This window comes from Lycorma delicatula, chromosome 11, assembly GCF_047948215.1.
Source record: "Lycorma delicatula isolate Av1 chromosome 11, ASM4794821v1, whole genome shotgun sequence".
Classification (NCBI taxonomy): domain Eukaryota; kingdom Metazoa; phylum Arthropoda; class Insecta; order Hemiptera; family Fulgoridae; genus Lycorma; species Lycorma delicatula.
Genome location: NC_134465.1, coordinates 54547378 through 54561735, shown reverse-complemented (window position 1 = coordinate 54561735; position 14358 = coordinate 54547378). Strand labels below are relative to the sequence as shown.

At 27.2% G+C, this 14358-nt stretch overlaps 1 protein-coding gene across 3 annotated transcripts in view; it reads left to right on the top strand.

The window, feature by feature from the left end:
• The first annotated feature begins 1224 nt into the window (after positions 1-1224).
• The window catches only part of Naa15-16 (N-alpha-acetyltransferase 15/16), a 375203-nt gene continuing 362069 nt past the window's right edge, over positions 1225-14358 (top strand). For all 3 annotated transcript variants that reach the window (XM_075378546.1, XM_075378544.1, XM_075378545.1), the window contains exons 1-4: positions 1225-1370; positions 7931-8015; positions 10820-11082; positions 12609-12746. In XM_075378546.1, the coding sequence (XP_075234661.1) occupies positions 1314-1370; positions 7931-8015; positions 10820-11082; positions 12609-12746 (543 nt within the window). In that variant the 5' untranslated portion in view covers positions 1225-1313. The remainder of the gene's footprint in view (positions 1371-7930; positions 8016-10819; positions 11083-12608; positions 12747-14358) is intronic.

Sequence of the window (14358 nt, the reverse complement as noted above, 5' to 3'; positions counted from 1 at the left end):
TCTCAATGGGAGTAATTTTGTTAATTCTATATAGCCTGTTGCTGTGGTAAACAGAATGCAGGTGTCATTTATAGAATTAACCATTACATTGTAGGCTTCAATTATATAATAATGTGTTCTTCAGTAAAGAACTCATTTTCTTTAGTAAGCGTGGTAAGTTTTATTACAGTTATGGAGTAACACTGCCCTCATCTAAAATCTTTTTGGTTGTGGTATATCTAACGTACACAGTGTAAAATATGATTATAACAGTCAGATTTAATACTGGTAATGGAAAAAAATTTGAATTAGTATTTTTGAATATGGTATAATTTGATAAGTGATCGAGAAATTTTCAGTTACTACATGCACCTTTTGTTTAGTAATATCTTATCTTATTGTTGTTCTTAGTAATATCTAATTCATACAGTCATTGAATTATATTATATTAATTAAGACATTGATGACTACTAGTTATTTATTGATAAGGTGTATTAATATCACACTTTTCTGTGAATCAAAGTGAATCAATTTATTTTATGTAGGGGTCAAATAGGTGTGACTTTTAGGTTACATTAAATTAATAAAATATATTAATTATATGAAACCGAACGATTCGAGTAGGAACGTTTTTTGAGTCTGTCCTATTTTCTCAGAATATGTTTTCCTGAAGTTGGTAAACATATTTTATTAAATAAGCATTTAGCATAATTGTGAACTGAAATTACATAATTTAATTTAATTTGTAATCCCACCTATTTATTTATTTTTTCTATAAACTGAGAACAATTTTTTTTCAGTTTATTTAGAGATTTAGAATCAATCTTTAATTAGGTCTAAGTTTAATACGAAATGACGATAATAGTAATTGTTTAAAAGTATAGTTTTAATTTAGCGGTAGTACATGATTACAAAGAGTAATATAAACGTTAGAGGTCTTCAGTTACCTCTTACACATTTTTACTAATATTTTGGTTAACAATGATATAAACACTTTTCAATACTCAGTATAATAAATAAAACATGTTTAAACATTTTTATATGTTATAAAATTGATCATTTTTTAAAAATTTCAGTATTGTTATGAACGAGTGTATAATCATAAATAAACGAAATAAAATTTTAGGACAGCATCATATGAATTAATACGATACTTTTATTGGTGTTATAAACGTCGAATTAACCATTTGTGTTCTCAAAATATGAAATTATCATTAAATCAGTTAAGGGTCACGTGATCTGACTTCCATCTTGGGCAGAAGCCACGAGGTTTCGGGGACGAATTGTATTTTAGGCTTATTTTATTCTTTTAGTGTGTGGTTACTGTATACGCGATGCCGTCTAGTAATCCCTTACCTCCAAAAGAAAATTCGCTTTTCAAAAGAATTTTGGTGAGTTCACTAATATATTTTTTATTAGATATTGGGCAAAATGGGAACCCAACCTCTACCATAGGCCTAGCCTGTTTGAACATAACCCTAACGCATTCACTAGGCCGCGAGGCCATTTACAAAAAAGAAATAAATAACAATAATATTTTGATTATAATTTAACTGACAGTTCACTCTGTATTTAATAAATTTGATTAGTCATTTGTCAATTAAAGTATCTTTTGTTTTCATTCTTTGTATTTCATGGTTTCATTCAGTTAATTCTTTCTGTAATATTCTATTTTCTGTTCAGGTTTTACACTTAATCGTGGTATTTTTAGAATTATTGTAACAGATATAACTCGATAAGTAAATTTTCCATATTCATTAGCCTTTCTTTTCTTAAATTATGTGAACTTCTTTTTGGCCCAAACATAATTTAAATAAAAATGTTAACATTAAATTTTAAAGTTTAGTAATTAAGAAAATTGTAATAAATGTTACCCCTTTATAATTGGATTATTTTCTTAACAGTAAATATTTATAATGTTGTGTGTTTATTTATTATAAAAACTGTTGTTTGATGAGAACATGCTGATTTTGTTGTAAATTTAGAGGTTACAGTTTTTTTACAAACTTTAATTATTTGCCATTAGCATTTTGAAGTACAGGAAAGTTAGACATTTTTTTAAAACTGCGTTTATTATATTAAAATGTGCATATGAATATGAATAAATATGAATTTTGTTTACATTACTTCTGTTTATTTTTTATGGAATGTTTTCTTAATTGTGCTTAATAAAGAAAACATTGAGTTCATACCATCATTTAAATGAATAAAATAAATTCAAATTATGCTACTTTAATTATTTCAACTACCTTATCTTCTGGTTCAGGTTTTTTTTTAACTGTAGCATCAATTAGTTTTCGTAATATTCCTTGGATTTAAATAAGTTGTGTACAATATTATTTTTACCATTTACTGCTGTTTGGTTTCTTATTTGTATAAATTGAGTTTTTCTTTCATATTAAGTAAATCTTCTATTACTAATTATGTTTTGTTACTTAAAAAAGATAGTAATAAGTATTTTAAATCTGTACATTGTTTTTTCTATAATTATAATGCTGGTTATTATTTTTTTAGCATAAAAATAATAGCTGTTTAAAATAAATTGCATCCCTAGAGATCTTTTAAATCATGATATAATTATTAATTCCTTTTTTTAAAAAACAGTTACTTCTGTAGCTAATGGACTTGCTAATAGAATTGTATATTTTCAGGTAAACCTTTTGTTTGTAGTTATTTTTTTTAAATTTATTAAAGCTTATACATTTTTAGATGTAAAAGCTACTATCACATGTGTTTTTGCTGTGGTTATGTAAAATGACTACTAACGGTTTATTTGTCTTCATTTCAGTTATTAATTGAATTGTACGTTTTTGTGATAAACTTAATTTTTTTCTTTTTTTAATTGATTTGTAAAAATTGAATAGTGTAAATTAAAGTACAGGGACTTCCTGGTCAGTCTGAGTGAAAATTTAGGTGTTTATCGTTAGGTGTTTATCGAGTCTGGCCTTAAATCTTTTTATCAATTAGAAGTAACATTACAGGGATGAATTGTGGATTATACAAAACAACTTAAAGTATAAAAAAATAATTAAACAATAAAAAAAAAACCAATAAATTAAAATTATGGTTAGCTACATCACATGTAGTGGGGAAAATATGGTAAGGCTAGGTTAACAAATAAAACTGATAGCAGGTAAAAAAAGATTTTAGAATTTTGGTTGTTCAGAAATGGTGATAGTACTAATCGTACTAATAGTACTATAGTACTAATAGTAGTAAATTTAGGATTTTATTAAAAATAGTGTTTTTTCCAAAATGTTAAAAACTATTGTCAGTTGATTTTTATAGAGGGTAAATATGATTTTCAATGAACATGCTGGGTATCAATTTATCTTGGAAGGGTTAAATGATTTTAGTGCTTTAATAGTTAATTTTAATATAAGTAGAAATAATAAGTAGGATTTTTGTTTTACTTTTTCATGTAATTTGTAAGTGATCATTTTCATACAATGAAATAATACTTATCGTGTTGTAATTTTTATCATATTGATTGCATCTCATTTAGATTAAATTTTCTACTTACTTTTCATTTAAATTTCATTGATTGTTTAACAAAAATTATCGATAAGTATTAAAATTAGATCTTTGGGTTTTCAACTTTTCTCTGTTATTTTTTTAATTAATAGAACATTTAAGTCCCTCTACAGTTCTTAAGTTCAGTGTCTTATGTTTCATTTTGCTAGGTTAGGTTATGATCTTTTTTTTTCTGATGGTATAAAGTTGTAATAAATTAAATTTATTTTTTCTATTCCAACAATCATAATTTCATTATCAATAATATTTTTTCTTTTATATGCTATTAATACTGCATTTATTTGGTGACTATTGTGAACTGTTATGATTTTTCTTTAATAATTTACAAGTATATTAAATTGAGAGTTTAAGATATCTGTTTAATTTTATATAATCTACTTGTAAACTTTTTTATTTATTTACATTGAAGTTTAGTTTTTATAAAATCACTTTATACCGTATCATATTTAGGTCTTCATATTTAGGCTTCTGCATTTAATGTTATTATTAAAATATTACGTTACTGTTTGTTATTCCAACAGAAAGTCTGTGAACACTATCTTACTATCTTGCCAGTAGAATTGTAAAAAGGGGTTGACATTGGATTTCTACAAGAAAAGTATAAAGTGAAATTTGATATTTGTGAACTGATTTAATTTAGTGTATGTATAATATTTTTGTTAAAAGGATTGTCTTACGTGATAGGAGTGTATAAAGAAATTAATGATGGTAAATTTCATCATAAAAAATTTACACGGTTACACCAATAGGTCAACCTGTTAAAATATATGTAACTCATATGTGATTTATAGTAAAATTCATATCAAATCCTTTTTTTATTTATCTAGTGATGAAGTATTATTATAAATGAGCCATATTTATTGAATTCTATTTAAAATTGCAAGTTATGAACTTTACTAAATTCAGAACATACCACTTTTATCTTGTAATTTGAATTTTTTATGCCAAAATATTAATTTGTATAAGCAAATGTACAGCAACTGTTAAGAGGCTGTAAGTTGAAAACAAGTATTTCTGGGTACATTCTTATTAGATACTTGTTTTTTATTTTTGGTTTTAGAATCGATTCGCAAATTTTTTATTTTTCCTATTGAAACATTTTTTATATTGTACATTTTATTTGTTTTTTCTTAAAATAATATGCATCAGCTGCTAACTGCTGTAGATTTTTTCGCTGTCCAGGTGGGAAACCAAGTTCTTGGACTTGAGTTATCTTTCCCGATAATTTTATACTGATACAGACCCGCCTATGATTTTGATGAAATTTAGAATATGCTTTATTTATTATCTATGTTATTTGTTCAATTGAAATTATTTGTTGAAATTGCCTGTCACCTAGTTACGTCCCTCATAAGTTACACAGTATCCTCACCAAAAATTTTATAATTCAGTACTGTACAAGTGTAATATACATTATTATTTGACTAAATAATTTGTTATCAGTGAAATTAAGTTAAGAATGAGCTTAGATTCATTTAGGACTTAGTTAAGTTAGATAAAGCTTGAGATGTGTGGGTTTTGATAAATGTGCAATATACATTATTTTCAGAGTAAATAACTTCAAGTAAAATTTAGTTGGGTTTAGTCAAATTTAGGTTAATGTTAGGTTGGTTTATAAGTCATTTATAAATTTAACAGAAAATGTTGTACCTGACAAAGTTGCAATTCAAAACTTCTGCCCAACTTAACCTTAAGCGAATCTAATCGTATTCTTAACTAAATTCAACTGAAACCAAATTATTTAGTTGGCAAATAATGTATATAGTGTAAAATAAAAAAATTTTGTCTGGGTACTGTGTAACTTACAAGTGACATAACTCAAGTGTAAGGCATTTTTGTTGAATAATTTAAATTTTAAGGAATAAAAATTGGAAATTGGTCTTAAATAATGTATATTCAAAATTTTGTTAAAATCAGAGATGAGTCCATAACTATATTTAATTACTTTTATCCCTTGGAGCCACAGTAAAGCACTAGTAGTAGTAGTAGTAGTAGTTTTGTTGGCTACTATAAGATGAACATAGTCATAGATGGAGCCTGATTAATGGCTGACACATTTTATTTGGTGTCTGTCTAAAGAAGACGGGATAAAGGCTAATCAAAGGGGTTGCGCAGATGTAGGAAATGATGAATTATCTGTGTTCAAGGTAGTTTACTATTTATCCTGAACCAAACAGCTAAGTTGAATTACAGTTTGACAGTCAGTTTTGTCCAGTCTGATAACATGATTAGGGATGAGTTGTTAGAATTACATTCACCCAATTTTTTATCTATTGAAAGAATGAAAAAATATTGAAGTTTTGATAGGAACAATTAATTTAAATATCAGGAAAAGATTTTTGAAAGTGTATGTTTGGAGCGTCGTTTTATATGGAAGTGAAACTTGGACAATCGGAGTATCTGAGAAGAAAAGGTTAGAAGCTTTTGAAATGTGGTGCTATAGGAGAATGTTAAAAATCAGATGGGTGGATAAAGTGACAAATGAAGAGGTATTGCGGCAAATAGATGAAGAAAGAAGCATTTGGAAAAATATAGTTAAAAGAAGAGACAGACTTATAGGCCACATACTAAGGCATCCTGGAATAGTCGCTTTAATTTTGGAAGGACAGGTAGAAGGGAAAAATTGTGTAGGCAGGCCACGTTTGGAATATGTAAAACAAATTGTTAGGGATGTAGGATGTAGAGGGTATACTGAAATGAAACGACTAGCACTAGATAGGGAATCTTGGAGAGCTGCATCAAACCAGTCAAATGACTGAAGACAAAAAAAAAAAAAAAAAAAAGATAGGAACAAATTAAATATGAATTTATTTGAAATACCAAGTTTGCACTAGTAACTTAACTCTGAGCTCATCATATCTTAGCAAGTGATTTTATTAATTTAACTTTTTATAAATAGCTGTTTGAAAACAATTTTAAAACATACATTCAACCGTAGAAATTGAAAAGTGGAAGATAAGAAGATAAAATTTGCATACAATGTCAGTTATGAATAGAATTAATTTTATTAATACAAATATGTCTTTCTCCTTCTGCATTTTCCACTATGCCCTAGGTTTCTTTTGTTTGTGTATTTGTGTGTGTATATTAATTTATGTGCACATTTATCCATGTTCAAAAATTTCTAATGAAATTAAATACATCCGTGTTCTGAATGTAATGGAGACATTGTTATGCTATGGAAAATTTTGTATTGAATTTTTTTAGATTTATAATTGATAAATTCAAAATACATCTTTATCTATTTACAACTAACTTGTTAAGTTTAGTTTCCACTTCAGAATTAATCACCTAAGTAGTGCTAAGGTAGTTAAATTTAATAGATAGTAATTCAATTTGATTTATCTGACTCCAAATTCCTGTAATTAAAGCTTACAGTTGTAGATATATTAGATTAATTAAAGTCGCATGGTTTAAACCTCCCTTAATTATTTAAAACAATGTTATATTACTGGAATATTTACTCCAGCTTTTTTGTACTTGACTCAACAGACTGTATTGACTGCTTAAGAATAAAAGTTATAACAATACTTTAGATCATTCATAGTTTTGGATAATGATGAAAATTTTGTAGCATTTTCACGTTTAATGTACACACAGAAGAAATTTCTGGGTATAAGATTCATTGATCTGGAAAGCCAATTACATTACCAAGTCATGGCGGGGGGGGGGGGGGTGTTCGCTGAAAGTGGTTTAACACAGTACATTTTGTTCAGGTTTTGTTGGAATATCCATTTGCCAGTATGCCAGTGAGATAGCTTTCCATATTACTAAAGTTAGCCAGATTTTTGTTTTAATTGTGGAAGTTACCAGTCTCACTATATATCTAGATAGAAATTTTTTCACTCTCTTGGTTTTCTTTGTGAAAGAAATGGTGTACTTTTATTTGGGAAAAGTGCAGAAGATGTTGACTTAGGTGAATCGTCCTCACATGTAATCATCACTTCCATTCTCTGTTTGTAAAACATTTTGATGTTTCATTTTATATTATTTAATGAAATGTTACTTCATCACCTATCTCCAAGTATGGAGCAAAATCATTGTCCTCTGTAATCTTTTGGGTGAGACTGCTACTTTTATAACTTCATAATAAAGCTTCACTTCGAAAATTGTTTTGTAAAATTCTTTGTTGTAGATTTCTAGAACTCTTTTCATTTGATGTATAAATCAGTATAATTTTTAAACTTTCTGAAATCTGATAAAGTATATTATGATTGAATTATCTTTTAGTTTTATTTTCAGAATATTTATTGTGTAATGGTTTGTTAAATAAATTTTTTTTCTTAAGTGAGAAAGTAATTATGTATGCAATGTATCATTTTATCCATCTGTTTGTGAATATGTTAACTATATAGAGGTAATTATTATGCTGATATTTTTGTGTGATTAATTATTATTATTATTTCTGTTTTTACAGAAATGTTATGAACAGAAACAGTATAAAAATGGGTTAAAATTCGCAAAACAGATACTATCAAATCCTAAATATGCCGAACATGGAGGTAAGTACTTCAATTTTTACTGTGCTTTGTAAATTTCTTAATTATAATTTTAATTATATATGGTAACTCGGGTCAGTCTTTTTCAGAATTTCATGTAGATTGCTCCATACTGTACCCAAAACTCATTATTCATTTATTGAGTAAGATAACTTTAACTTTCTAAATCTTACTCAAAGTATTATTTGAAATGAAAAAAAAAATTTAGGTCCAAATTTTTTTATTAAATTCCTGCTATTATAATAGGTACTTGTAGTTTACTATTTTTAAGTCTCTGAATATATATACATTTACAACTGAATATAATGTAAATATAAGTAGCTGGTTTCATACGGTCACTAGATTAGATACCAGGCATACATTATAATTATTGTGTTTGTATTACTTTACTATGGATTTATTTTGATTAGTATATATCCAGTTTTTACATGGCATAACTGATTATATTGACACATTTATACATATATTTTTAATTTTTATACTGGTGTCATCTACTGTGCATAAAGTACTAATGTATTAAGAAAAGCATTTAGCTGCAGAAATCAATAATTTTATTTTTACTATTTAATTTATTAAAAGCTAAAATTGATTTTATGAAATGTTATAGTTTGATGCAATAATAGTTCATTTGTTTTAGTAATAATAAAACGTAATTTGAAAAATCTTTTTCTGATTATGTAAGGGATTAATTGCTACAGTTTGATTACAATTAAAAGGAAGGCTTTAACAAGTTCTTTGCATACTTAGAAAAATTATGCTTCAATTATACTAAATGAAGATTTATTTTTAATTTACAATGTTGTAGTTTCCTATATTGAAAAAATTCTTGGCGATTCTTTAATAAGTATATGTTATTGAATTTTGGAATTTTTCCTTGTTTTTGAAATAAAATACTCAAGAATTATTTCACGTAGTAGTGATTTCTGTATTAATCATAAGCTTATATGGTAAAATATGCAACAGAAAAAGTATTGTACTTTATATTGACATATTTTATATATATACCCTCAGGATTATAACACCATTAATAACTGGAATTAATTTGAGATTGAGCCGAATATGATTTTTCATATGGAGGTTAAAAAATATTGTTTAATATTCTAAATGTAGCTGCGGTGGCGTATCAACACCACCGCAGCTACAGCTTTATTTAAAAACAAAGTAGTCAATCGGATTTCGGTGAAAAATGGGCCGATATAGAGTTTAACATAGATTCAAAACAGTCTCTTTATTAATTTTAATAAATGGTTATTTATATGTATTTATTTTATAAATATAATTTAACCAAACTTAACCTACGCTCGCTTTGCTCACTAACCTTGACTAATTAACAGGAGTTTTGATTATTTAAATAATAAATAATTGCAATAATTACTGAATTTATTAAATAAATACTCAAAATATTATGGTGTTAATTAGTCAAGGTTAGCGAGCGTAGGTTAAGTTTGGTTAAATTATATTTATAAAATAAATACATATAAATAACCATTTATTAAAATTAATAAAGAGACTGTTCATTTTCCACCGAAATCCGATTGACTACTTTGTTTTTAAATGCTGTAGTTGCGGTGGCGTTAATACATAAGTATTACCTCTAAATGTTAGGAATACTAGGCATTCATAAGGTTTTGCATATGCAACCTATGCAAAACCCAAATATATGAGGCTGGAGAGTAAGTACTGTTTTCTTCTAGCACTGCTATGAGCATGCATGCCACATTCACTAATTTGTTTGCATTCTATAGATGCCATTACAAGTATAGTGATATTTATTTACAGTTGATTAAACATTGTGTAATCAATATTGACATGTTTGTCAATAAAAAATTCTTTCCATAGTGAAATTAGGGCAATTATCCAATTTTTTAAATGTGAGCAATGTCAAACCATCCGATATTTGTCTCCAATTAGTGAAGTTTATAGTGAAAAATCTGTGAGTGATAAAATGGTTAAAAAGTGAGAGTGCATTCAATGAAGTATACAGTAATGTGAATGATGAGCAAAGAGGTGGGTGCTCTTCCATTGTGAATAACAATTTGGTTATGCGAGTAGATGTAAAAATTAAAGAAGATTGATGGTTTAAAATTTCTTTGTTGTGTATTGAGTTCCTGAAACAATTTTATATAAATTTTTAACACAAAACATAGGTTATCACAAACTCTGTTCTCGTTAGGTGCTGAAAATGTTGACAAGAAATTCACAAAACTAGTAATTAGATTCTGCCCAGTCTTTTCTTACCCGATATGGCACCAATCTGAGTGGTGATATGGTGATATCTACCACTTGTTTCTCCATCTCGTGATCCTTTTCTAGTCAGCAGTACGTCGATGAATGATATCAATGTGAAAAATACTGTACAAAACTGGTGGCACTGTTCTTTGAGAATGGAATAAAAAACTGATAACAGATATGAAAATTTGCTTAATAATGTTGAAAAGTAGTTTACAGTATGCTCTTCTGTGTAATAGTAAAATTATTCTGTTGAAAGTTTTGTGTATTTTTTAATAACAGAACGGTACTTACTTTCTGGATGTGCCTCTTATTTAACTTTATTTTCCTTCTCAAAAGTGTTTAATTTCTCATCTAATTTAATCAGTGACTTTTTTTGTCATATATTGATTATTTATGTTATTAAGTATAAAGTAATTATTTTGTTTTTAAACATTTGGAATAAAACAGTAATTTCTTACTGCAATTAGTTTAGAGAACGAAGTTATTTTATGTACAAATATTGTAGTTATATTTAGAGTTTTTTTATTATTAACCTTAGATAAAGGTTTTTTTAATGTCTTTTCTTGTTGTTATAGAGACATTGGCTATGAAAGGTTTAACTCTAAATTGTTTGGGGCGCAAAGAAGAAGCATACGAATATGTTAGACGTGGCCTACGTAATGATCTGAGATCACACGTTTGTTGGCATGTTTATGGCCTTCTACAAAGATCAGATAAAAAATATGATGAAGCAATAAAATGTTACCGTAACGCGTTAAAGTGGGAAAAAGACAATATCCAGATTCTTAGGGATCTTTCACTTTTACAAATACAAATGAGGGATCTTGAAGGATATCGTGTATGTATTAATTTTTTTTATGCCTTTACATCACTTTACATTGTTTGTATGATGAATAAATAATAATCAAATATTTATATAGAGAATTGTTATGGGACATAAGATGAAGAAGTTGTTTTAGTAGTGCCATACGGACATACTTCAACATATCAGAAATGTTATAACTTTAATCACTGTGTTGCAGTATTGTGAAAGATTTTAAATTGGGAATTGTTAGTCAGACAAATCTAATCTGAAAGAAAATACTAAAAATTAAAAGGATGGAATTATTTTATTTAACTTCATATGCAAGCCTGATTGCTGGACTTGTATTTCTAAAACATGTTATCTTTTGAAGGTTATGATGATATTTTTGTTGAAATATTTTGCATTTTGTTGAATGTGCATTATAGACCTTGAATTTTTATTAATTTCATTGTTACTTTTGTCCTGAGTTATTTATTTTAATATTCAAACAATTTAGTATTTGCTGTACTTAACTAATTAAAAGGAAATTAAATCAAGTTATCTAGGGAATTAAAAGATGTTTCAATTGATCAACATTTATAGAAAATTGTTCCAAAAGTCAATCTTTGTGATTGTACACATTACACAACTGGACTTATACATTACACAGAATTTTGCATCAGGTTGATCTGGGTATTAAGTTCATTACTGTTATTACACCATATAATTTTTCTTTATTTTTTAAATTTGTGAATATTTTTTTGCTTGGTATAAATCATAAATTAGTAATTAATACTGCTTGTTTTGCTAGTATACTTCTGAACTTTGCTGGAAAGTAAACAATTATTATTATAATACTAAATCTTATTTTTCATTGAAAAAGTATGGATTTAGTGTTTTACAGTAGATCCAAGTATGGATTTACCTTTAGCAGGAATTTTAATTTTCTTTACTTACTGTAATTTGTGATTTAAATAGTAACTCTCGACTCTATGTTATATACTACTTCGCATTATTAGTATTACTAGCAATAAAAAATTTTTCTTAATGTTTATTGAAATCGTACATTATTAACTGAGGATTAATTTTTTTGTTATTTTCATTCAAGTTAATTACTACTATTGTAGTGATTTATTTTGTACAGTTTTATTCATTAATAACATAATTACATGTTAAGATTGTTTACAGGTATTTTTTGTAACATTAGATTTCAAAAAAGTATAAATGAAATAAAATTATAATAATGGTTGTAAACATAATAAAACTTAATTATGAAAAATTTATAATTTTTATAAAAAATGTCAATTTTTTTGTAAAATTAATCAAAAATTTAAATAGTATTACCAATAGACAAAGGATTTAACCGGGTTACTCCTTTATGACATTTGCAGTACTGTAATTACTAAATGAATTAATAGGATTTCAGTATATGTTATGCTCTAAGAATTGTAAATTAGACTTAGAGGGTGTGAAACATAATGTATAAAGAAGTTATAAGATTTCAATAACAACTTCAAGGACTCATATTAAATAAAATTTTTGTGTTGATCAATTTTATATGGGTGTTTTTTATTTTATAGGATACACGTTATCAATTGTTTATGCTGAGGCCGACACAACGTGCTTCGTGGATAGGATTTGCTATGGCATATCATTTATTAAAGGATTATGAAATGGCATTGAAAATATTAGATTCATTTAGGAAAACACTTGTTTCGGTAAATATTTAAATTTATGTCTTTTATCGTCTGGTGTAATTTCATTATAATAAATAATATGAAATGCACTTTTAGAGTAAGCATTTTTCATTTTCTATTTGTATCTTTTTTTGAAATTAAAAGTTACAATGATGTTACAATTTGAATTTGCATGCTTATTAAACAGTTTTTCATTGAAAAAATAAAAAAATAATTGCTTTTTAGACATGATCATAGTAAACCAGGCAGGCTATAGTAAACAAGACCAAAAATAAACAATGTTAAAAAGATGTGTCCAAAGGTGCTTACAACAAATTAATTGGCCTTTAAGAAATAAAAGAAGTGTGATATTAATAGTATTGTCATTCTAACAATTTCTCTTTAAATAGACATGTCAGAGCTTTTCTTCCAGCTCCAATGCTGAAATTTCTTCTTGAAGGTTCTTTTTAAGCCGACAGAAGATTCAAGATTTATTAATATATACTTGCTCTTTTATAGGTATCTTTGTAATAAATAATCAAGAGCAATGAAAACCAGGAATTAAGATGGCTAATTAATTTAACTGTGTGAAATTATTTGCTTACCAAAAGTTTGTCTATTCAAATCCGTGTTGTCTCAGACTCTATAGCAAGTAATCCTATCTGGCTGGAACAAAGGATTGTTCTTTATCAAGGGAAAAAGAAATGTTCAGTCATTATTTGATATCTTTCGCTGGTAATTATCACAGATTGCGCTTTGTCATCTTAAAAAAAAAAATAGATCAATTCATTGCAATATTAGTGTGCATCAGACAGTACACTTAACAGGATGTGATTGACGTTGGAGAATTGCTTCATATATCTCAGTACTGTATAGTCTGTATTATTTCTTGACAAGAAACCTCGATGGCAAATCTTCGAGGTAGAAATGAACTCAGTCAGACATAATGAGATAATGAATAAGTCTATATCATCTTATCAAGCCAACTCTTGAATCTTACTCACTTCTTGTTGATAATCTAAAGATCTTAATGCTTGAACCAGCTGTAGTTTATGAAGAAACAGTTTAAATTTTTTTTTTAAATTCACTGTAAGGATGTCCGTGACTTCCCTAACTCTGCAGATGGATAATGGTTGATAATTCTGGATATTCTATACTGGGTCTAACCTATTCAGTGTGTTCAGTGAAGAACACATTGAGCAGGTTAGAGACGTAGAATATCCACCTTCCAGAATAATAGCCATACAGAATTATCTTTTAGTGATAAGCCAAAATGGTCTTTTGCTGATAGCTTCTGCATCTTCAAAATGCTGCAGTAGCTTATAGATCATGATTTCTGAGGATGTATGAGGTCTGTTTAGAAAATAACCAAACATTTTTAATTACATGATAATGGAGATATTTAGTAATGTGCAGTTGGCAGATTGTGTTCTGCATAACCTCCTCTGTAATCACATCTTGTATTGTTAATATCTTGTTTGGTTTTGGGTTATTGTTATTTGAGTGCAATGTGTGTAAGTGTTAGTAACGATTTTCGGGAGTCACGATACAACGTAAACTTTTGCTTGAAACTGGGGAAAACTTTCACAGAAATGTTTAAACTTTTAAAACCATCTTACGGAGATGATGCTTGGGTCATATGAAATGTTACAAA